The sequence below is a fragment of the Pimephales promelas genome, chromosome 14 (assembly GCF_988280905.1).
Source record: "Pimephales promelas chromosome 14, fPimPro1.hap1.1, whole genome shotgun sequence".
Lineage (NCBI taxonomy): Eukaryota > Metazoa > Chordata > Actinopteri > Cypriniformes > Leuciscidae > Pimephales > Pimephales promelas.
This window is the reverse complement of record NC_142782.1, coordinates 5,918,710-5,944,345: the sequence shown is the minus strand read 5'-3', so window position 1 is coordinate 5,944,345 and position 25,636 is coordinate 5,918,710. Positions and strand designations below refer to the sequence as shown.

Below are 25,636 nucleotides of genomic sequence, written 5' to 3'. Positions count from 1 at the left end.
AATGACTTTATTCTAGAGCAGCTGTAAAGCCAAAACAATCTCTATTACTTGAATTTACTATTATCGCCATAAAGCTGCTTTGAAACAAAGTGTTATCTTTGAAACAAAATGTTCAACGCATTCTCATCCCAAAGCGCCATATAGGACGCTTTTGCAAAAGCGTAAATATCCAACGCACATGGCACCCTTTAACGTCTAATGAGACGCTTCGGTTATGGTTAAGTTTAGGAATGGTGTAGGGTTAGGGTTAGACCACTAGGGGGCGCCTTCTGCCCAAATATATCTGCGTCTCATTTGACGTTAAAGGGTGCCATGTGCGTTGGATATTTACTAGAACTATACACACTTCTCATATGATTTCTTACGCCACTTGACCAGAAAGTGGCGTCTATGTTTACGCAAAAGTCATGATGTCATGTTGAGAAGTTTGTGTTCTGAAGTGACACTGGTGGATTAATCTGACACTTGTGGGGTGACAAATGTCAGTCATGCAAAAACATTAAAATGTATGCCGCAACTGGGTTATAAGCAAATTTAAAAATGCAAAGTATATGTGAACAGCTGTGTTGCTGGCCTTTCAACATCTAATAATTCAGCACTGGTTTTCAGCCTCCAGGGAGAACATTAACAATATTTTATACTCAAATGTGATGTGAAACACCATAGTACTACTCGGCACAACAGAATCTGCATAAAATCTCATGTATTGTATACACATATTTGCTCACCACCTGTAATCTTTTTGAAACCTTCGTGATTCTAAATCCAACCATACACCCCTGCTGAGAGTTTAGAAGGATACAGTTTGAAAAATATGTCATGAATGTGGTGTAATGCTCCATTTAATAATTGACTGACATATGCTTTGTGAGTTTATGGAAATTGACATTTGTATCGCTGAATATAGTGGTTTAAGCAAATTGAAATGTGTTTTAAGAAAATTAACTCAAGAATATGAGCCTGATTCTCAACTAGCCTCTGCACATCTGCTTCATCCAACGGGAAACCTTGAACAATGTCTTTCAGTAGCATTTACATTTTCCTCGTTGGCTTTACTAATTGTTTATTTTTCAAAGTTTCTTGCTCAAAACAGTTCAGCTTAGAAGGAGATTACTTATTGGGTGGCCTTTTCGCTTTACATGAAATTGAGCAAGCAACACCCCTGTTCTCCCCAGAGCCCACTGAATGTTTCAGGTAAGCAAGGATTTTTTTGGCAGTCAGGTTGTCAATATGCAATATTGTTAATCAAAGCAGCATTTGCTCAAAGTCAAATTTATGAAGTGAAATTCAACTGCATGCTATTAATTTCCACACTGATGTTTTCAAGGCATCGTTCCTCAAAATCTGGCTATCAGATGTTGCAAGTAATGAGGTTTACCGTTGAGGAGATTAATAACTCTACCATTCTTCTGCCCAATGTTTCTTTGGGCTATGAAATTTTCGATCATTGTTCTAATACAAAGAATATCCCTTCAGTTTTAAGTTTTATTTCAAAGAATGGGTCAATAAAACCTAAAGAAAAACTGAACAACTATCAGCCTAAAGTGATTGCTTTAACAGGGCCATATGGAAGCACACAAACTATTACTATTGCACCACTATTGACAATGGACCTTATACCTATGGTGAGTAATGCTTCTTTTTATACAGTTTATGTAACAAAAACTTGCACACTTACTTTCTGCCTTTTGTTCAGAAATACACATTTATTATATACGGCAAAATGCTAATGAATTGTTTATAATTTAGTGTTTCTTCTTTTTCAAAGGTGAATTATGGAGCTTCTAGTTATGCATTAAGCAACAAACTTAAGTATCCTGCTTTTGTAAGAACAAGCCCCAGCAACAAAAACCTGATAGAAATGATTATTCACATCATTCAATGGTTTGGATGGAACTGGGTTGCCTTTCTTGGTAGCCAAGATGAATACAGTTCAGACGGACTAAAGCTGTTTAACACGTATATAAGAAATTCTAGCATTTGTTTGGCCTATCAAGAGAGTCTAAGTCTAAATGCAAACTACAGTCTAACACTTCAAAAGATTGATATGCTCAAAATCAATGTCATTGTTGTTTTTGCTCTGCCACAATATGCAAGCAAAGTTATCAAAACAGCCATAGCAAACAACATCCACGACAAAGTGTGGATTGCAAGTCAAGCATGGGCTATGAATCAACAGCTTCCCAGAGAGCCAGGAATTGGGAAAATTGGCACAATCATTGGTATTACGGAGAGATTGTTGACATTGCCTGGATTTAATGAATTTGTCAATAAAGACAGGAGATCAACTGATGTCACCCATGATGAAGAGAGTGACATCCAGAGTAAGAGTAAGACATGTAATCAAGTTTGTGATAACTGCACATTGTGGACCGCAGAAGAGATTATAAATGAAAATCCCACATTCTCCTTTGCCATCTATGCTGCCATATACACCATAGCTCATGCATTACATAAGGTTCTGCAGTGCGACATGAATGGATGCCGCAAAAACACAGTGGTAAAGCCATACATGGTAAGATAATTCATTTTAATTTGACAAGTTGAACCAATATATCACATTATTGTAGTAAAAATGTTTTAATTAATTAAATAATGAACAATATTATTAATAAAATGTATGAAATTGCATTTTATATTATAATATTTTATTATTATACAATAATAAATGAATAAAACTAAATTAATATTAATTTATTAAAGTTATAGTGATATTATTATAAATGAACTTTTTTTCGTAAAAAAAATAACAATTCAGCTTCTGGGAGAAATAAAGAAGTTGGATTTTCCACTCAATGGTCGTCATGTGAAATATGATGACAATAACGATCCATGCATCAATTATGCAGTTGTGCTCTGGCACACTGATGTAAATCATCCACAGTTTGAGATGGTGGGCACATATGATACATATCCAGAAACGACTTTTACAATCAACAACTCTCTCCTGGTCTGGCATGACAACGGTTCTGTAAGTCTTAATTTGATAAGCCTTTATCTAAACATCGAGCTTTATAGATTCCAGTTTTTCCTCAGGCAATGTAGTAAGTTTCTCCAAATGAAGGTCAATGCTTTTTCATGTTTGAAATCAAGATCTGAGAAATTTGTGCGTGTTTAAATGAATTATATAATTAGTATTTTGTCATTTGTTTATGGAAAAAACGTCTCGGTTACAAATGGTAACCCTCGTTCCCTGAGGGAGGAAACGGAGAAGTTGGTCATGACTGACCAACAGGAATCTCGCTAGAGAGGCTAATACAATAGTGAAACTAATACAAGCCAATGCACAGTGGCCTGCAATCATTTGCATCAGCTGTGCAGCCTTGCAGCGCGGGTATTTAATGAGCAGCTGTTGCTATTGCACACTAGAACTACCTACGACTCCGTTCCCTCCCTCAGTGAACGAGGGATACTATATGTGACCGAGACGTTCCCTATCTATCAGTCACTACTACGTAGTTCATGACTGACCAATAGGAATCCCTGCCAAAGCACCCCATCCAGCGCCCCGTGCAAGCCTCTACACCTTCTTGGCTGGAAGGATGATAGGAGGAGGCTTACACAGAGTGTATCTATCACTGTTGTTCCGTAATAGGCCATACAGTGAGATTATTGGATAACACTGGGAAAGCGTTCCCTTCAGTAAGGAAGGAAGACGCAGCGGAAGCCACTTACTTCAAGTTATGTGGGGAATACATGTGGACTAGCCCAACTACCTATGAGATAGTGGGTGACTTAGCCCAAGGGAACGACACGGACTTCCATTAGGAGCAGCCGTGGAGAATATACATATATGGGATCTCCGTAGGATCACACATATGGAACCCAGCCCAGATCCGGTTCTCAAGGATTCAGCCGATAAAGACCAAGCACCGGATGCTCTCAGCCCACAGCTCTACAGATATCTGTTAGAGAGGAGCCCTGTGCCAGCACCTAGGAGGATGTAATGCTTCTCGTGAAGTGTGCATGCAACCAGAGCGGGCAGGGCACGCCTTGTGCTTGGAAACCAAGGCAATGGCATCCACTATCCAGTGGGCCATCCTTTGCTTGGAGACATCTTTTCCCTTCTCCTGGCCTCCGTAATAGGCAAAGAGGTGGTCTGAGGTCCTGACGCTTTGAGTTCTGTCCACGTACATACGCAGAGCATGAATGGGACAGAGCAAAGCCAGGTCTGCCTCTTCCATGAGCAGTGCTTGCAGGTTCACTACCTTGACCCTGAAGGGGACACATAGCCAGGCTGGGGTCTTAATACTACGTGGTTGGTGTTAAGTACCTCTGGGGGTAAGTCACCTAGAGCCTCCGCGTCCCGTCCAGGAGTTTGGAAACATGGAGTTTCCAGAGGTCTGGACGCGGGTGCCATAGGGTGCCCCGTCTCTGAGTCAGAAGATCCTTCCTCAGAGGAATGGGCCAGGGAGGGACTGTCACAAGGAGCATGAGTTCTGGGAACGAAATACGGGTGGGCCAATGGGGGCCACCAGAAGGACCTTCTCCTCGTCCTCCCTGACTGCAAGCAGTGTCTGCACAAGTAGGCTCACTGGGGGAAACGCATATTTGAAGAGGCCCCGGGGCCAGCGGTGTGCCAGTGCGTCCATGCCGAGTGTTCCCCCGGTCAGGGAGTTGAACAGCTGGCAGTGGGAGGTCTCCGAGGAAGCAAACAGGTCTACCTGAGCCTCCCCGAACTCTCTCCAGATCAGCTGAACCACCTGGGGGTGAGTTGCCATTCTCCCGGAAGCACAGCTCATGATAGCTCGTCGGCCACACGGTTGAAAACACCAGGGACATACATGGCTTGAAGTGACCTCAGATGCTTCTGATTCCAGAGGAGGAGATGACGGGCGAGTCGAGACATGCAACGGGAGCGTAGACCACCATGTCGGTTGATGTACGCAACAGTCACAGTGTTGTCTGCACTTACAAGCACGTCCCTGCCCTGTAGCGGCCTTTTCAAGCGGCTCAGTGCGAGATGTACTGCTAGCAACTCAAGGCAATTGTTGTGCCAATGCAGTTGGGGGTCCGTCCACACCCCTGACACTGCATGCCCGTATCTCATTGGATATGGCCATGAAGCCAATTGGCCATGAAGCCAATGCGGTCTCATATGAAGCGGTCTTATATGAAGCAGGCCGAGCGGGGTTACCACTGATGCCACTGTCATATGCCCCAGGAGCCTCTGAAAGAATTTCAGTGGGACCGCCATTCTGCTTTTGAACGTGTTCAAGCAGTTCAGCACAGACTGAGCATGCTGCTGTGCTGAGGCGCGATGTCTGTGCATCCGAATCCAACCCTATGCCGAGAAAAGAGTTACTCTGCACAGGGGAGAGTTTGCTCTTTTCCCAGTTGACCTGAAGACCCAACTGGCTGAGGTGCCTGAGCACGAGGTCCCTGTGTTCGCATAGCTGATCTCGAGAGTGTGCTAGTGTGAGCCAGTCATTGAGATAGTCGAGGATGCGAACACCCTGTTCTCTCGTGGGCCACAAATAAAACGTCATTTATTATTATTTTTATAAGACGCAAACTATCTGTGTAATCTCTTTGAGGGACTGCTCTCCTTGGTGCTGAAGCACGCAGGTGAACAGTAAACGCCAACACAGACAGGAATGTGCACCTGTCTGTGTGCTGTTCTTTCTCGCTGGTCTTACCAGCCGTGAAAACGGCTGTTGAGTGCTCTCACCACACAGCTTACCAGCTGTGAAAACAGCTTTTTTTGTTTTGCTGTGTTGAAAAATAAAAAACGCCAGCACCAAAGTGGAGAGATCCAGAAGAGGCTTGCAGAATCACTCTGTGTAGTCAGTATACGAAGTGCTTCGCTCCGAAGCAATAAGCTAGTGTGCAATCGCAGCAGCTGCTCGTTGAATACCCGTGCTGCAAGGCTACACAGCTGGTGCAAATGGTTGCACGTTAGTGTGCATTGGCTTGTTTTAGTTTCATTCGAAGTAGATTGGCCTATTAGCAAGATTCCTATTGATCAGTCATGACCTATGTAGTAGTGACTGACCGATAGGGAACATAGTGTTCAGATGATTAAGTTAATTGTTTGTATAAAAATAAATACAAAATAAGAAAAACTGTAACTTTAATAACACATTTTCTTATTCTTTAAAGGTTCCTTTCTCAAACTGCTCTGCTGAGTGCAAGGAGGGATTTTCAAGGCAACCTGAAGGTTTTCATAGTTGCTGTTTTACATGTAAAAAATGCCAGCGTAACAGCTATGTGGATTATTCTCGTAAGTACCTTAGGATGTGGTCAATGACACCTTGGTACTTAAGTTTCTTCTGTCCATTCTATCACCACAATATACTTTACTGCAGGTATAGTGCTTTTTGATTTGAAGGCAAACTATTTTCCCACATCAATTTAATTTCTGGTCTTGTTGTAAAACTAGGTCCTAGAAAATTAATATAATCTGTTATCACTGCATAGCACAGGCTGGTTGCATCTGCAGCCACTGAGCTTGGCGCCCAACATTTATTAAATAGTTTGATTCTGTCTTACTACAGCAAACAATCAGAAACCACATTCCCTCAGCTGATATATATATTGGTTATACTCAGCTATATATATATTGGCACAGTGCAGAGTATGTCAGTGAAGTGGAGTAATTATTGAAGGTTCGGAAAGACGAGGGTCAATTGGTGCTACTCCACTCCACTTACTTACTCTGGTACAGTGAGAACATTCACTCTATTGGGAGCAAACTACATAGCACTAAACCTCATGGCCATACCATATCTCACACCTTTTCATTATACATTATATAGATATTACAAACATTATGGATTTTTTTCACACTGAAGCGTGTATTACTGCAAAATCTTCAGCAACGTTGATTTGAAACTTGTCTTGCTGTTACGCTGGGATTGCAAACAAACAAAAATAACAGAGTTGGACCTATTTGCAAGTATTCATTCCTTTTTAATTAATATAAACTAAAACTTTCACTTAAGGTTGTCTTGAAACAGACAACACCTAATACAATGCCGAGATCAGACCAAGACTAACTGAAAGTGATGGCTATACACAGAGAAACACTAGGGACAAAACAAGATGATTAACTAGACACAGGTGAGACAGATGATGGCAAATCAAACACCATGGCAACAGATGTACCATCCAAGCTTAGTGATCTGAGGATTACAGTGAGGGGTAATCCGGCTGGCAAAGCCCCGTGGATCCCGCACCGCAGCCGGTGGAGCTCCCCAATGAGCCTGCTGGTCCCTCTGTAGTGGACGGACCAGCCGTTTCATTTGGGTTCCCTCCAGGGAATAGTTTGTCTATCGCAGCATCGGGTGGGGAGCTGAACTCTGGAGATGCTGACTTGGCTGTGCTGACTCCCTCTGCAAGACCAGCGTTGCCCGAGCCAGATCCAGAGATGTCAGCTATGCTCAAAAAGGCCATCAAGGCGCCCCGGAGCCTTTCTTTCCTGAAGTGCATGAGGAACTTACGAGGGTGTGGACTTTTTCTGCTAGAAACCGCCTAAGTAACTCCTCCCCCCTCACTACCCTTGACTGGGGAGCAATGAAGGGTTACGAGGCTGTAGCGGTCTGTCACGATGCAACTGTGTCCGGTGGGCACTGCCTCCTGGAGAGGTGATCCTCGTCACCCCTCTAGAGCCCATAAGTTTTCATCCGCTCTTACGGGCAAGGCTTACAAAGCTTGTGGGCAAGCCCCTTCCTCTCCCGCAAAAATGCGTTCCCCAGTGAGCCTTCTAAGAAAGCGGCTATGCGGTTCATTGTCACTGTGTGCCTGCTCAAGTTCAGTGATTTTCGTCACACTTACGTGTTGACCAGAGATGCTCCTGAGGCTCAGTAATCTTCACATGTAGTGTTGAGCAGTGCTCCTGTCTTGTGCGCGCATGTCGCTTGCACCTACTGTGCTAAAACAGGAGTGGAGCAGGTCTTGATAGTTGCCCCTTATTGGCCCAACCAGATCTAGTTCCCCTCGACAGCCTTCCTCACTTCCCCTGAATACATTTCAGGGATGGGGCATGATGGCACCCACGTTTAACCCCCTGGAGAGATTTCAGGCCGGTCCTAAATTGGACGTGGGGATCAGGTGGCTACGGCAGGAATATGTGGTAGTTACCATCACTTCAAGCACCCCCTAAAAAGAGGAAGTTGTGCTTATGCCAAAAAGAAGTGGAACCTATTTGTGAGTCCTCTCCCTGTGAGGAGATCCTGAGAGCGTTCGGTCATTTCAGTGCTCTCTTTCCTGCAAGATGGGTTGGAGAAGGCTGTTTTCCTCCACCCTCAAATGATGATGCTTCTGTTTTCTTGACGCACATCATGATGCAGAAGAATGGGCAGATCCCTCCAGAGGGAACAAGGGAGCCCCCTCTTTATCCTCTTGGGCCTTATCTCTGGTGCTACTGCACTGCAATGACCGCCCCTGAGCCTCTGCAAGCAGTGAGTTAAAAATTCTGTTTTTAAACAGTTCTCCTGCTCGCATGGTCTCTACTAGAGAATAGGAACTTGCTCGCTTTCGGTCAATGAGTTCCTACCTCTCCCTTAAGCTGTGACCAGGTGGTGAGCCTGGAAGCGTTGCCCCGGAGGAGGTAGACCCAAGCCTGGCTTTATCTGTCCGTCCACTTCATTGCGGTTCATTGCTGAACGCAAGCCTTAGGACCTCAGACCAGCTCTTATCTGTTAAGGAAATCAGCAGGGAGGGAAGTCTGTTTCCAAGCAAGGTTGGCCTACTGAATGTGGCTGCATTCATCTTGGTGAAAATCCTGAGATGCAAATGTCCACTTAGGTGGTGAGCTCCTCTTAAATGAGTGTGTGCTCCCACCGTGGCACAGAGTGCTTCGCTGACAGATATTCTAGTGTTGGAGACTGGGCAACACCTTAGTTGAACCGCTGCTTTCCGTGGGCTCACTTCTCATGAAGCCAGTTTCACCGTGAGCCCGGTTCGAACTGTCAGTTTGCTGCACCATTCCCCTCCTATGGACTGGATATGTGCCATTTTTTTCTCCTGTTGAGTTCCCTTTAACTGAACCCTGTTGAGTTCCTCCGCACCCCTCCGACATCAGACGTGGTGGAATGCCCGGTGTTAGGTCTAGCCCTGGTAAGCAGTGTGGAACCTGTGTCAGGCTGGGTCCATATGTTGCGATCCCATTTGTGTTTCAGTACGGCTCCCTGCGGTGAGCCCGTGTCTTCCCTCGGCAGAGCTTGTCTGACATTCTCGACTGAAAGCACGTCCTGGTTGCATATGCAACCCACTGTTCCCTGAAGGAGGGAATGGAGGACGTAGTCCCCTTGCCACTAATGCTGGACCACCGCTGACTCTAAGTTACGCTCAGCTCCTCAGCGGAAAAGCAACTAGTGTATGCATCCACTTCCGTATTTACTGTATACCTGCGCCGCGGGGGCGGAGTGTGTGATGTCATCATGCATGCCAATTCCATTGGCTCGTTCAATAGTACTCAAAGACGATTGGCTCCCTAGCATGAAACCAATTCAGTCGACGTTAACTACATCCTCCGTTCCGTCCTTCAGGGAACAGTGGGTTGCATATGCAACCAGGACGTTCAAGTGATTAAACCAGATGTTCTCATTACATATTAGCCTACAATGATCTTGTGTTGTGAAACAAATATTTGGAAAGGAAACATGTATCCACCTTATTCTTACGCCCCCATGACGCTTTGCGTGAATTATTGGTGTAACTTCCATCAAGCTGTAAACAATCAGTGAAAAGCTCGGTCTATGAATGTATCTATTAAAATTGAGATGTGAGATGAGATGACATTATTCTTAATGTCATCACAATGAGATGACATTATTCTACTCACCCTTCAACCTTCGAACATTAAAAGGACATTTAAAAATGTAGAAGCATCAACAAGGTACTTTCAACAGACCATGAATAACCCCAAAACGTGATTCTTTCCACAGCAATAATGGACAGGTTAAATATCACTGTAGTAATAAGTATCTGTATTATGTAACATACGTTGCTTTAATCAAAAATTGTATTTACCTGTAAAAACAAACCTGGAAAGTTACATGGATTTGAAGAGGAAATTATTAATGTTATCTATCGTATGGAGAACAGACCACAAATGTGCAGATGTTGTCCTTTTTTATACTATTACAGCAGAATTCAAAGGGAAAAAAATTAAATAATCACGAGGAAAAGAAAACAGCGACTGAAAAGACTTGCCAAAGATTTTCTTGTTACCAAGTGAAATACCAAGTGTTATGTTATTCTCATGATGTCTGAAAATAAAACAATTTACAGCTCATTCAGTCAAACTGACGGACCATTTTTATTTGTACAGTAACATTATGATTTGAAATGATTTTGAATCATCGTCATTTTGAACGTAAGGTCCCCCAAACCGTAAGTGCCACCCATAATTCAAAGAATTTGAAGAAAGCAGTTTTGAAAGAATGACTAGCAGTGTGAACAGTTTGTATTTTTGTAAAAATAAATAAATAAATAAATAAATAAAATTAGTACTTAAAGCAAATAAAAAACTGCACATATATTCTTTTAAAGGATAATTATTCTTTTTTAAAGTATGCTTAAGTAGGCCCTACTGTATTTCTTTTCACAAGCTAATAGGTTTTGGCAAAATGCTATTTTAAACATTTATATTATTTGACTGTTTTTCAGGGGACCCCTATACCTGTTTTCCATGTGCAGAGAGTGAATGGTATGAGGAAGGCAGCACAACATGTAAAACACGTTCTGTTGTCTATATTCAGTTCTCTGAAATCCCATCAATCGCTGTCATGGTTTTTTCCATATGCATAATTATTTTACTCATTGCCATATTTTGCCTTTTCTCCTACAATTACAACACACCCGTGGTGAGGTCTGCTGGTGGTAGCATGTGTTTCCTGATGTTGGCGTCTTTGATTTTGTCTAGCATAAGTGCATTCTTTTTCTTTGGAAAACCCACATTTGCAAATTGCCTCCTGAGAAATGCCATATTTGGATTTTTCTTCACTGTGTGTATTTCCTGTTTAACTGTCCGTTCCTTTCAAATTATTTGTGTTTTTAAAATGGCTGCTCACTTCCCTAAGGTGCACAGCCTTTGGGTAAAGCACAACGGACAGTGGCTTTTCATTGCATTTGCTACTGTCATTCATTTAATTTCTTGTGTGATATGGATGATAGTCTCTCCTGTCAAGCCCATTGCTGACTCATGGACTTATAAGGACCAAATTATGCTCATCTGTGAAAGAGGGAACTCTATTACATTAGCCATAGTTGTGTTTATAGGTTGGTTTTTTGGTTTACTGTGTCTCCTGTTTTCCTACATGGGAAGAGATCTGCCGAAAAATTACAATGAGGCCAAATCCATAACCTTCAGTCTCATTTTGTACTATCTGACCTGGATTGTTTATTTTACAGCATACATCTATTTCAAAAGCAAATATATCGTCCTTTTTAATGCAATGGCCCAGATTTCCAGTATAAATGGAATTCTCTTTAGCTATTTCATACCAAAATGTTACATCATAATATTCCAACCACAAAAGAACACTCCCGCATACTTTCACACATCTATTCAGAATTACACCCAAACCATTAGTAGGACTTAGACATTAGTCTTTGTGTATCTACCTTATTTTTTAACATAAGAGCAGGTGCTATAGCTGTAATGTGCGAGGCATCCGGTCTCATTCTAGTTATTTTTCATGTACAAAAGCTTGATATTGCAAACCTGTATATGTTATCATATTATTTGAATCTTTTATAAAACACACTGATTTGTAGCGCAATTAGCTTTAGTTATTTATAGAAGCGGATTAATCGATTATCCTGATTACATTCACTTCTACAACTTTTGAGTTGCAAAATAAAGTGGATATGATGTGAACTCTTATGTGTGAGTGGCCTTAACTATTATTTTACCACAATCTTAAAGAAACACGTAGGAAATGAATGAGAATGGAGATCAATTTTGAGGTTCAGTCTGAATTAAGTTACTATGTGAATTTTGAGAATAAAAAGCAGCATTAACACTCAAGTGTAATGTAATGTAAACACAATTGCTTGTTTTTAACTTGTAATAAAGAGCATCTTCAAAACTTCCCTAACTTGGAGTATGGTATAATACATTTAAATATGCTATTAGTAACAATCGTTTTCATTACAATTTGTTTTATCAGCATTACATTTTTGAACCTGTGAAAAAAAAAAGTAAATTTTTGAATGTCCTGGTGTGTATTTAGCATGTTTTGCTTAAATGACAGAATGAAATCTGACCTTAGCACATCACACATTTTGCAAACATTTGATTAGTGACCTACAAATATTAACAAATACATGTTTCATATTTGTTTTCTACATAACTTTTTACGATTTTCAAAATGCTAAAACTTATGGAGTAAACTGAGTACAGTTTGAACAGACGGACGGTTGAAACATGTTAAACTTGTGTGTGCTCTCCCTGAACCATGACTTCTTTTCTCCACACATGCATGGTAGTTTTCTCATCAACTCGTCACTTTATATAGACCTCAAATGTATGATTTATATGTAAAAAGGAGCGATTTAAAAGCATGAAATGTACCCTTTAAAGTGACACAATCAAAATATTAAAAAGTAGAAACCAGCAAAATAAACTTACATTTCTCATGAACATCTATCTTTATTATGTAATTATATATTATAATGTCTCTCTGGTACACTCGACAATTTCTGACAGATTTGTCATAACACGTTTACTTCAGTTAAATAATACAAAATCATGCATGCATGCATACTTGTGACAACGTTTTTCCCCCCATGACAAGCCACATCCTCAAATGTTTTCCTGAATCTTAGCTATCTCTCAACCAATTCATGTCTTTCATTGTATCTAGCCACACAAAAAACTAGTTCACCCAAAAATGAAAATGATGTCATAAAAACTATAATTTCATCCATGGAACATAACATATATTTTGAGAGGGGGGAAGGGGGAGGGGTGCCCCCAAATTTCAATCAGTGATGCAATTACTAGACAGATAACATTTTCAAGCAAAAGAAGAATCTTTGCAGCTGTAAATGAATTTCTTCTGCGTGAGATCCAATTCATTTTACACAAGGCGGAATAGGGCTGTGCTGAAGGCGACTGAGCACATTGAAGACTGTCCAGTCTGTCCTCACATGCTTCTTTGTCTACTAAGCCCTATGAATTCATGCAGCAAAACTGATATGAACTGAATAAACAATGCAGAGCTCAATGAGTCATAAAATAATCCTTTAAGATATAACAGTCTTGTCACAGTGTCTGGTTTGTGTTTCCCTGGGTAACTACCAGAGGTCCACTTCCCCCATTGTGTCATTCACTCAATACTACAATTCCCATCATCCTGTTCTGTCACTCATTGATCATTGCACACAGCTGTTTCCCATCACCCTGTTAGTATGTGTGTGTATACCCTGTTTGTTTCAGTGTTTGTCACGGATTTGTTGTTATTTGTTACCACAATTCCGAAGGTCTGTCTGCTTGTTTCTTGGTTCTTGTTTCTTGATCTTGGACTGACTTGTATGGTATTTTACCCTTGCCTGGACTGGATAACGTATTATGGATTACCCAATAAATACCGCAATTGGATCTACTGTTTCCCATGTGTGTATCATGACAGAGAGACTCCGTCATGCAAAGATCCAGCGGTATGGGTTTTCCTGTCTCTTCCCCAGCCACCGAGAGCGAGAGGAAGCAGCAGAGGGGGAACTCTTGGTCTGAAGAGCCAGAGCCGTGCATGACTTTATTTAGTGTTTTGCCTTTTGGGCTCGTCAGACATGGAGAACATGGCGGTCAACTCCCCTAAGCCCCCTTCCAGCAGCCCAGCTGACGCCTGGTCAGCCGACACCCCCCTCAATAGACGATATTTTGAGGGAACCCGTCTGGCCGAGTTTTCTGGGACTCGTGGAGGCCACAGGGGAGAAGGTGGTCGAGATGGACCCTGACACCAACCTCCACTTTGCCCCCTCTTCGACCCTGGGTCATTGATTCTGCCCAGCCCTGAGCTCCCTTCACCGCTGGTCCCGTCCAGCCCAGAGCCTGCACCTCGCAATCAAGGATGGTGGAGGAGGAGGAGGACTTCCTGCATCTCCAACGTCCCAGTGCAGCCCACTGTTGTCCTGGTAGTCGTTCCCGAACAGCCTGTTGTCATCCCGGAGGCCGTCCCAGTGCAGCCCGCTGTCGTCCCGGTAGTCGTTCCCGAACAGCCTGCTGTCATTCCGGAGGTCGTCCCAGTGCAGCCCGCTGTCGTCCCGGTAGTCGTTCCCGAACAGCCTGCTGTCATCCCGGAGGCCGTCCCAGTGCAGCCCGCTGTCGTCCCGGTAGTCGTTCCCGAACAGCCTGCTGTCATCCCGGAGGCCGTCCCAGTGCAGCCCGCTGTCGTCCCGGTAGTCGTTCCCGAACAGCCTGCTGTCATTCTGGAGGTCGTCCCAGTGCAGCCCGCTGTTGTCCCGGTAGTCGTTCCCGAACAGCCTGCTGTCATTCCGGAGGCCGTCCCAGTGAAGCCCGCTGTCGTCCCGGTAGTCGTTCCCGAACAGCCTGCTGTCATCCCGGAGGCCGTCCCAGTGCAGCCCGCTGTCGTCCCGGTAGTCGTTCCCGAACAGCCTGCTATCATTCCGGAGGTCGTCCCAGTGCAGCCCGCTGTCGTCCCGGTAGTCATTCCCGAACAGCCTGCTGTCATTCCGGAGGCTGTCCCCGTGCAGCCCGCTGTTGTCCCAGTGGTCGTCCCAGTGCAGCCCGCTGTCATCCTGGAGGCCATCCCCATAAAGCCCTCTGTCGTTCCGGTGGTTATCCCTGTGCCGCCCACTGTGCAGGGACGACCATCCCAGAACTGCCCATCATCAGCCCAGCTACAGCCAAGAGGGTGGTCTTCCTTTTTTATGGATTGGCAGTTCTACATGCATGGAGGAAGTATGTGAGTTCTGCCGATCCAGATACTGGTCACGTCTGCTGATCCAGAGACTGCCGTTCAAGTTACGTCCGCCGGTTCAGACACTGTTCACATCACGTCTGACACGCATTTTTATGCATTTTTTTTATGCATTGACTGTTCTGCATGGAGGATATGGTTTCTGCCGATCCAGAGACTGTTCACGTTAAGTCTGCCGGATCAGACAATGTTAAACGAAAAAAAAGAAAAGAAAAAAAAACTCAAGCCAGAAATGGATTAACAAGAACATAAGTCTGAGGAAAACTAAAACAGGATATCCACAGATGCAGCAGAACAGGTAAGTAAAGAAACAATCCAAAACAGGTAAGTCCACTATTTCCGCAGGGGATCAGTCTAGAAATCAGATACGAGGCCAGGCAATGGAGAAATAGTGAGAAGATCCTTTATAGTGTGAACTGACACGAGCGGGTGAGTGAGAGAATGCAGCAGTGAGGGAGGACCCATGAAAGACCTTTACACAGTTATTGAACAGAACTCTTGTTCCGAACATGACCTTCTTCTGAGACTGCGAAACAGATAAAAGATTTTGAAGAACATGGTAACCGAACAATTTTGGTGACCATTGACTTCCATTATAGACATTTCTCAAAATACTGTATCTTCTTTTATGAGATGTTCCATCTCTTTTAACTACCAATAGCGGTAGCAAAGCTCACTAGTCAACATTATGTCACAAATGCTGAGCTAAACTTGTTTTGAACCTGGAATATTCTTCTAAATTAGTCAAATTTGAGTTGAAAGTACTACTCAAATTGTGCATGCTTAAGTCTGCAGCCTGTAGTCACCATACAAGCTCAGTGCATAAAAAACAATACCTATTTGTCAGCTGAGAATAAATGTAGAAATGCAAGTGAAAAAAGAGCAGAATAGGGTGGTTGTTTAGGGAGAAACTGAAATTGTCTTTGGCAAGCCCTGAAGTAAAGCAACACCACTGGTGTTAAATAATTGAAGCCCAGTTTTGAACGTGAAAATGCTGCGTTGATTCAAATCTCAAAGAAACTCTTTTACACAATCAGCACATGGTTTGTCTAGTCAAGCGTACGGTTTCAGACGGGGTTTAGTGCCAGAGGTGCAGTCCTTTGGCAGTAACAATATCCCTATGCAAAAGGATCACATGAATCTAGATAGATCAGGAGGAGGCAGCTAGACAAGATGCCCCACATGCATAGATTAGTAACTGTGTAACCAAAACACTGAACATGTTTTATATTGTCAACATTTCTGCAGGAGATATGGTTGTCACACTTTTTGAGCAATGATTGAGCAATCATTTCCATAGGTCTGAGCAATTTTGCATAGGTTTTGAGCAATCATTTCCATAATTATTGATCAGAATGATACAGTTTAACACGATGACCCGCACCAAGTTGTGCACTGATATTTATTGGCACAGGTTGGTAATGAGATTTTTATATCTGTCATCAAAGAAAAATAAGCGTTAAGGTCTTCTTTTAAAAGCTCTATGGAGCTTTATGGTTTAACATTAAATCCATAAATATTTGTTATGCTGTTCTGTAAATGGATTATTTCATTATTTAGCCTATTACTACAATGTTAATATATTTTTCCTCCTCATTTTGAACAGTTTATATTGTTAAATAAAAAAAAGTGTGTTATGTCGTTGTGTGTCATAATAGGTGCATTATAAACATGTTCTTTTTTTATTCACACGTCAGCGAGCGCGCCCCTATTCCATATAAAGCGGTGATGCACAGATGCTCATCACAGCTTCACATTCAAAACGGACGTAATTATTCAGTGTTTTATGCCAAGTAGTAGGTTTGAGAAATGACATCAAATGAAACGAATCTGATGACAAAACTTTGGACTAATCGTGTTCTGGACAACAGAACCCAGCTGATACCGCTCAACAGCACAGATTCCCCGCCGGTGGATGATTTGGATGTGAACACGGATATTTATTCCAAAGTGCTCGTGACGTTAATCTACGCTGTGCTGTTTGCAGTCGGTTTAATCGGCAACGCCATGACCCTCTACATATCCCTCCAGAAGAGATCCATCAAACATCTCCAAGGGACCGTCCATTATCACCTCGCCAGTCTCGCGGTGTCGGACCTGCTCATTCTGGTGCTGTGTATGCCGGTGGAGCTGTACAACTTCATCTGGGTTCACCATCCGTGGGCTTTCGGTGAGGTGGTCTGCAGGGGCTATTACTTTCTGCGGGACGGCTGCTCGTACGCGACGGCGTTCAACATCGTGAGTCTGAGCGTGGAGCGCTACATGGCGCTCTGCCACCCGTTCAAAGCCAAGAGTCGGATGTCTCGCGGTCGCACAAGGAGATTCATTTGCGCGCTCTGGTGCGCGTCGCTCATTCTCGCCTCACCGATGCTTTTGACAATGGGGCAAATTTATGTAGGTGAAGAGAGCATCTGCACCACCGTAGCCTCCAACAACACCGCCAAAACTGTTCTACAGGTGGGCATGAAGCTATTTCACCCATATTAGTTCATTTGTGGTCGGTGCTCCTTTAGATGGCACTAACAATAGGCAGTAGATAGATTATTATCAATTATTAGCAGCATTTTTTCATCTTGGTACCTGGAGTGCCATGTAAATGCCATGAAATGAATATAGTCATTCAGTAGTACAATGATAAAATATATATGGATTTTTTTCATTTAAAGCTGGAAATAAACAGTTAATCGTTTTCAGAATGTAAAAATGTTGCAATCTAACATTGTTATCAAACAAAGAATAAATATTTAGGATTTTGCATTATTTGTAATTAAACAAATTTGTTTGACAACTTCTGTACAAATGGTCAAATGTTCTTGCTGAAGCACAAGAGGCTCTACATTTCTCCCAAATCATGCTGGAGAGAACATGAGGTTTTGTTGAGTTATGTCAGCTTGTGCTGCTGCCATTAAATAATGGCAACATAAATAATAAGATTTTTTTTTTAAATTACAGTTTAGCTTATAACTTGGAGGTAGATTTGTTAATATTTATTTACAGTAAACCTAATACATTTCAATATAGCTCTTTTCCATTTGTCTATATGTCAGGTTTGCTTTAAAATCTGACCAAGTCTACAATGACAGATGATCCAGTAAAGCCTGAGAGAGTGTCTAAGATGTCTAAATGTCTAAGAGAGTTAGTGATACATGCAAGGTTGCTGCATGGCATGCCAAAGACAGTACCATGAGCCCTCAAAACTGTCACTTGTGATTTAACTTAAACATCTTGAATTGAATCTGCTGAGCAAAAAAAAAAAAAAATGCAACTCTATTAAAAATGTCTATTTAGATATGGTAACACATGTGTATACTGAACAGATACATTTTTCACATGGACAAGCTAATTTCACAATACTATAGCTGGTAAAAATGCACTGAAGTAAACCACCCTGTATTTGTGGGAGGGAGGAAGAATAAGAGGAAACCTTAAATAAACTTCAGAGCAAATCAATCAATCAATCAATCAATCAGTATGACACAGTAAAGAGCAAAGCAGACAAAATAGAGCAAAATGAGACTGCACTAACTGACCAAACCATAGAGGTCTTTTTTTCTTTTCTTTTTTTTTTTTACTTTGGTTCCAGACTGATCTCATGAAGTAGTCGTGTTTGTATGACACGCCAATTCGTATTTCCATTTTTGGCGAGCTATCAAGACGCATAATCGCTTTTCAGCGTGTTTATGAACGCCGTTGACTTAACGTTATTACTGTATATATAAATATATGACTTACCTCAACCCCGTCCCTAAACCTAACCGTTGCTGGGGTTAATGGCATTTATGACTGTTCCCTTACCATCCTAGGAAAAAAAAAGATCGCTCCCCAGATGTAGTCTACATTTTGTTTCGTTTTGCGCGGACATTTGATGGCGTGTACAGACACGCAGAATCACTCAGACGTTAATGGCGTAGACATACACGCATACACATGGATACATGCGGATAGCTCAAAATGCGTAGAGATAACACGCCACTTGACTCGAAAGTGGCGTGTATGTTTACGCAAAAGTCATGATGTCATGTTGTTGGTTCAGGTGTGTCCAAAAGGATTTCTCTCCCTTGTATCTTGGGAAATAATCATTACACCTTAACCTTAATATTTTGGTCCCCACTTTTTGAATAGTGCCTATTTCAGTGTAAGTGTTTTTCCTTACAGGTCAATGCCCTTCTCTCTTTTGTTGTGCCAATGCTGGTGATCACTGTGATGAATGCCCTGATTGGACATAAGCTCCAGAGAACGACCCATCATGACTTACACTGTTCAACGCCTTCAGATGTTACAACAGAGACAAACCGTGAGCGTTCCCTACGCCATAGCATCAAAGTCCTACGTAAGTAAAAGAAATGCCTAATTTTACCAAAATGTTTAGTAATTATAGGTAGTGGGGTGGTGATGGTGCAGTTGATAAGACACATGCCTTTGGTGTGAGAGACCTGGGTTCGAATCCACTGTGAGACACCAATGTGTCCCTGAGCAAGACACGTAACCCCTGGTTGCTCAAGAGGCGTGCGACCTCTGACATATATAGATCTTGTAAGTCACTTTGGATAAAAACGTCAGTTAAATGAATAAATGTAAAGGTTTATTTAACTACTCTACAACTGAATGTGTCTGATATTTGGTAGTAGCTCAAGGTTTGGTGTCTATGGCCCTGGTATCTTCTGATGCCTGCTCCCCAAGAAGGTGCTTCCTCAAGCCATAACTAATAACATAGTCCAGCGGAGGGAGGGTGGGGGCTCTGGAGGAGGGCGCATAGTCAGAAACAGATGGAAGATGGGAGGAGCTCGCACATCATGGTGGAGATGATGGAGGGAGGAGCCAGGGAGAAGATGGAGGGAGATCCAAATGATGACTCTGAGTACAGCCAAGACCAAGGCCCATGGTGGAACTGATAAAGGGTGAAGTCAGCGATCCGACCACCCGTGGTGGAGCCGAGGAGACACAGAGACCGGGCAACACCGTAGGTCCTCGTGGCCAAGGTGGAGCCGCAGTGACAAGTGGCCGAGGTGGAGCCGGGGTGCTGGTGGACTGAGGTAGAGACCGGAAGACCCGAGGTGGAAAGGTTGTAGGACGGGGCCAACAGAGGAGCTGCCAAGGGATTGAAGGGAGTCAACGGAAGCAGGACTGAAGGACTGCCTGGCTTACTGTAGGTTGAGGAGGCTGGAGAGGGAAGCTGGGTGGGACCATCATTGACACAGGAGACTTGGATGTAGCTGACTCTCAGCAGTGGTCCTTCCATCCCCTCATACTCCACAACCACACCCACTGGCATGTTGTTGCCGGCTCACAAACCTGATCAGATTCTTCGTTAGGCTCAGGCTCCGAGGTAATGATATGCTTTGGCGTCACCTGGGGCAGAGGCCTCGTGGCAGGCTCAGGCTCTATGTCTACGATTGGCTCTGGCATTGGCTCCATGCAGGGTATGGGAGGTCGGTCTGGGTCCGGAGTGGGGTTGGTGATGTCCTCCTCGGTGGGATTGACGGTGAACACAGATACACAATTCAACAGCTCGCACTCAACTCTTAAGGCATGCCTTGCACCGATCATTTAAGCTAGTCCAAAAACACACACACACACATGCAGGGAGAGGTCGGGGAAGGTGAAGTCCTGAAAAGTTCCGATGCTTCTGCTCCAAGCAAAGCAGGTGGACAAGTAAGTCTATTTTATGTTTAAATTTTGCTGCTGCAATCAGCACACGACAAAGGAGATACTAACGCAAAAAGTCTGTAATAAAATTCCGAAATATGGCAGTAATATGCAATATGACTGTGTACAAGCGTGCAGCGGCTTCTCAAGCTCCTTTTGTACAGTGAGCTTTTGTACAGTGACTGTGAAGGCAAGTGCATGTGCTGTTAAGTTTGTTAGCTATACAGAGCTGCCTAAGCTGTCCCTTACTAAAGCCCTGTGCTGAAGACAATGAAACCAACCCAAAAGACAATTACCTTGTGGCCACATGATGCTGTGTCTATATTCCAGGATTGCTTTGCTTATACTGACTGGCAGATTTTCAAGGAAGCAACAACGAACTCTGGGTGTATGTATTTGGATGAATATGCATCATCTGTCACCAGCTCTATTAGTGGTTAAGTGAGTGAATGATGAACATCCACCAGAACATTTACTATCCATCTGAATCAGAAACCTTGGCTAAATCCCGAGGTCAGATCTCTTCTGAGAGCTCGGGACTCTGTGTTCAGGTCGGGTGATGCAGTCATGCTCAGAGCGGTAAATTGACTGCAGGCATTAAAAAAGCCAAAGCTCTGTAAAGATACAGGGTCATTTTTCTACCCCAGAGCATGTGGGAGGGCATCAAGGCCATCACAGACTACTGCTGTAGAGACACTGAAGGCTCAATCCATCTCTTCCTGATGCTCCCAATACCTTTTATGCTTGTTTTGAAGCATGCTTTCATTCATCTTTGGAACACAAATGAAGATCTTTTTGATGAAATCTGAGAGCTTTTTATCCCACCTTACGCAACTGACACTTTGAGGCTACATAAAGAGATTGTTAAAATAAAAAAGAATTGAGCAGTTTAGTCCAACTTTTCTGAAGAGTCTTGATCGCTTTTTATGATGAACAGATTGAACTTAAGCATTTATTCACATATAATTCACATATAAATGATCAGCAAACATAAAAATAAGCTCAACCGAACCTGCTTGAATGCAAGAACAAACCTCTTGCGAAACTCAAATGTGCTGCGTAACATGAGAATGAACCTCATTGGTTCTTGCGGAAGCTCAAACGTGCTGTGTAACACAAGAGAATGAACCTCATTGGTTAACAAGAGAATGAACCTCATTGGTTAACAGGAGAATGAACCTCATTGGTTCTTGTAGAAGCTCAAACGTGCTGCGTAACACGAGAATGAACCTCATTGGTTCTTGTAGAAGCTCAAACGTGCTGCGTAACATGAGAATGAACCTCATTGGTTCTTGTAGAAGCTCAAACGTGCTGCGTAACAAGATAATGAACCTCATTGGTTCTTGCGGAAGCTCAAACGTGCTGCGTAACACGAGAATGAACCTCATTGGTTCTTGTAGAAGCTCAAACGTGCTGCGTAACATTAGAATGAACCTCATTGGTTCTTGCGGAAGCTCAAACGTGGTGTGTAACACAAGAGAATGAACCTCATTGGTTAACAAGAGAATGAACCTCATTGGTTAACAGGAGAATGAACCTCATTGGTTCTTGTAGAAGCTCAAACGTGCTGCGTAACACGAGAATGAACCTCATTGGTTCTTGTAGAAGCTCAAACGTGCTGCGTAACATGAGAATGAACCTCATTGGTTCTTGTAGAAGCTCAAACGTGCGTAACACGAGAATGAACCTCATTGGTTCTTGTAGAAGCTCAAACGTGCTGCGTAACACGAGAATGAACCTCATTGGTTCTTGTAGAAGCTCAAACGTGCTGCGTAACACGAGAATGAACCTCATTGGTTCTTGTAGAAGCTCAAACGTGCTGCGTAACATGAGAATGAACCTCATTGGTTCTTGTAGAAGCTCAAACGTGCTGCGTAACAAGATAATGAACCTCATTGGTTCTTGCGGAAGCTCAAACGTGCTGCGTAACACGAGAATGAACCTCATTGGTTCTTGTAGAAGCTCAAACGTGCTGCGTAACATTAGAATGAACCTCATTGGTTCTTGCGGAAGCTCAAACGTGGTGTGTAACACAAGAGAATGAACCTCATTGGTTAACAAGAGAATGAACCTCATTGGTTAACAGGAGAATGAACCTCATTGGTTCTTGTAGAAGCTCAAACGTGCTGCGTAACACGAGAATGAACCTCATTGGTTCTTGTAGAAGCTCAAACGTGCTGCGTAACATGAGAATGAACCTCATTGGTTCTTGTAGAAGCTCAAACGTGCGTAACACGAGAATGAACCTCATTGGTTCTTGCGGAAGCTCAAACGTGCTGCGTAACACGAGAATGAACCTCATTGGTTCTGTCAGAAGTTCAAACGTGCTGCGTAACACGAGAATGAACCTCATTGGTTCTTGCCATCAAGTGAACATGCTTGAGCTTCTGTTTACCACAACTGATGTGCGAGTTGATGAATTCAAGAGTTCACACTTACATATAACTAAATAGAGTAAAGGTTATGTGTATTTGGTGTGCTGTCTGAGGGGATTTCTCCAAGCTCGGAATTTGGTCCGAGCCCAATAAAGTGGATATCAACACTCTTTAGAGTGCCTCTGTCTTGTCCAGTCAGATTTCAGGGTCAGAACTGTTGAATAATTCATTATATTATATTATATGTTTTTACTAGTATCTAATTGTAATTTTTATTTCATGCGAGTACACATTTTAATCAGTGGTAAAATCTTTAATTTCTTGGTCTCAATAGTTGATTGCCATATGTTTTTTCTCTGTTATCAGGTGGAGTTGTTTTTGCTTTTGTTTTATGTTGGTTTCCTTATCACTGTCGCCGACTGATGTACTGCTATGTAACGGAGTGGACAAAGTGAGTTATGCATTTGCATATAAATATATTTGCACAAAAAAAAAATTGCTTTTAAAATAATTTGCCAATTTTGTAACCTTGGTTTTGTTTTCCCCTACAGTGCATTTTATGATTTCTACCATTACTTTTACATGGTGACAAACGTACTTTTCTATGTGAGTTCTGTGATCAATCCCATCCTTTACAACCTGGTCTCGTCCAAATACCGGCAAATGTTTTTTTCCACTGTCACTTACTTTTGCCAGATGTACTCTAAAAGCCAGAGGACTAACAAGAGCAAAAGCAGCTTACAACTATCACAGCACCTTCGTTCATCTCTGGTCACACCCCGTACCAGCCAACAGACCCTTTATCCCATAGTGGTCATGGAGACTATGTACTGATGTGAATTCTCTTTTAGACTTGTTGACTACAAATTGCTGTTTTGTTCCATCAGTGTTGAGGGACAGCATTGAAATTATTCTGCATAATTTCAGAACAAAGGGCGTGCAGAATTGTCAAGTTTTTGACGAACGTTTTGACTTTCTGAATATGGAACATTATGCACTATACTGTCAGTGTGCTCTAAAAGTGTAAAAGTGCTGTTTCAAGTGAATGTGTGCATAGCTTACTGCAGAAATACGGCACGTTTTCATGGCACAAGAGGACAGCACTATTTTGTTATACTGCTGGTAAAGAAAGAACACAAGAATCTTTTCAATATTATTTAGTCATTTATGTGTGTAAATCGCTATTTATCATTTAATTGTATTTCATTTTTTCTGATGTGTGTGAGTTGATTATTGTTTTCCAATCAAAATCACAGAGCAGTGTATAACATGGTCAAAATCCTTAGTTCATCTCTCTCTCATGATGTCACGAAATGGGCGTGGGCACGAACTGGTTGGCAGAAAGAACCAAAACATACGCAGCAGTCCATGTGTTCTGTCAGCATATGCTAATTCTTTGTACGAATAAGTTAAAAGGAGATATAAAGTAAAGCTTTTATATAACCAGGGTTCATTTTCTCTGCCTAATCTATCACCTGAGTGAGAATTGGAGCAAAAGCCCGAACACATGGCCAGATTTGACATTCGGTACCTGTATCTCATCGACACGCCATCTGTTTACCAGAGAGTCAATGAAGGCGTACAAATCTTTAGATGCCTATAAGTCATAATTACGAATATTACTTGTGTTAACTAAGAATAACTGGTAAATTTGTTACAACTAGAGCAAATAGAAGTGTAATTTCATTTGTCCATGGGCTATATTTTGAATCAAAATGATCCTACCTCGATATTGGTCAACATAAAAATGTATCAAAGAAAATACAATAATTTGCCCTTAATCTATAAGGGTATGTGTACACAGATGATACACCGTACAGTGCCCAATCTTTGGGTTAACTTATATCTTTATAATACTGTGCAGCAAACGGCCATTGCTTTTCTGCCAACCAGAGCACATGTAACCACGTCGTGACGTCACAGGCGAAGATCCCTATAGTACGAAGTTACACATATAATTCTTCATATGGGATATTGATTGCAAGAGGTTGGACTGGATTTTGCTATATAAACTTTATAATAAATTCTACAAATGCTAGTCTCATACAGACAAACTAACACATAGTATAACATTATAACGTGACCTGCTCAAGTTAAAAACAGCAATGTATTCACCCCATAAATATTATTAGATCCATCAGCAAGATGACAAGTTCCATAATTCCACTTATCTATCATAAACTTATGCCTTTGTTATTGTGAGAGGTTAGCGACCCCTAGCTGCAAAAAATAAATAAAACATTGTAGCTTTTGTTTTTAATCTTTACATTCCATTTATAATTTGTTGTTTTTGGATTTATTTTGTTTTTGGAATTGTGATTTGTTTTTCACTTCTCGGCCACCGTACACGCCACTGGAGAGGACTTGTGAATGGCAGTGAAGCGACATCATGTAACTGAGGCTGGTAGGTCACATGATAATGACAACATGGCGAATGGTAGTATGTCATCCAGATTACATTCATACTACACACTCTCATACTATGTAGAATGTCCTTTTTGAATAGCATATACAGCATTTGTTAATCTTTGTTAATTTTATTTTCAACATTTACTAATACTTGATTAAAATCTTGTTAACATTAGTTAATGCACCATGAACTAACATGAACAAACAATGAACAGCTGTATTTTCATGAACTAACATTAACAAAGATGAACAAATGCAGTAACATGTATTGCTCATGGTTAGTGCATGTTAGTTAATACATTAACTAATGTTAAC

At 42.2% G+C, this 25,636-nt stretch overlaps 2 protein-coding genes across 3 annotated transcripts; both read left to right on the top strand.

Annotated features, from left to right (window-relative positions):
* The first annotated feature begins 1,015 nt into the window (after nt 1–1,015).
* Nucleotides 1,016–11,549, top strand: LOC120473762 (taste receptor type 1 member 1-like). Its single transcript, XM_039663759.2, has 6 exons — nt 1,016–1,194; nt 1,328–1,625; nt 1,769–2,515; nt 2,759–2,971; nt 6,103–6,223; nt 10,615–11,549. Exons 1-6 carry the CDS (start codon nt 1,016–1,018, stop codon nt 11,547–11,549), a joined length of 2,493 nt encoding a protein of 830 aa, XP_039519693.2.
* Nucleotides 11,550–16,613: 5,064 nt separating this feature from the next.
* LOC120473765 (neurotensin receptor type 1-like) lies at nt 16,614–25,406 on the top strand. Of its 2 annotated transcripts, XM_039663765.2 has the most exons (5): nt 16,614–17,348; nt 19,047–19,221; nt 23,279–23,363; nt 23,464–23,518; nt 23,609–25,406. In XM_039663765.2, the coding sequence occupies exons 1-5, from the start codon at nt 16,701–16,703 to the stop codon at nt 23,744–23,746; spliced, it is 1,101 nt and encodes a 366-aa protein (XP_039519699.2). In that variant the 5' UTR covers nt 16,614–16,700; the 3' UTR covers nt 23,747–25,406. The 2 variants fall into 2 exon arrangements, with proteins under 2 accessions (XP_039519699.2, XP_039519698.2); XM_039663764.2 differs by having other exon boundaries at nt 23,464–25,406.
* The last annotated feature ends 230 nt before the right edge of the window (nt 25,407–25,636 follow it).

Coding starts and splice junctions, on each gene's coding strand:
- LOC120473762 (XM_039663759.2), top strand. CDS start 1,016: ATGTCTTTCAGTAGCATTTACATTTTCCTCGTTGGCTTTACTAATTGT. Junction 2,516..2,758: donor CAGTGGTAAAGCCATACATG/GTAAGATAATTC, acceptor ATAACAATTCAG/CTTCTGGGAGAAATAAAGAA. Junction 6,224..10,614: donor CAGCTATGTGGATTATTCTC/GTAAGTACCTTA, acceptor ACTGTTTTTCAG/GGGACCCCTATACCTGTTTT.
- LOC120473765 (XM_039663764.2), top strand. CDS start 16,701: ATGACATCAAATGAAACGAATCTGATGACAAAACTTTGGACTAATCGT. Junction 19,222..23,278: donor CCATAGCATCAAAGTCCTAC/GTAAGTAAAAGA, acceptor CTCTGTTATCAG/GTGGAGTTGTTTTTGCTTTT. Junction 23,364..23,463: donor TATGTAACGGAGTGGACAAA/GTGAGTTATGCA, acceptor TTTCCCCTACAG/TGCATTTTATGATTTCTACC.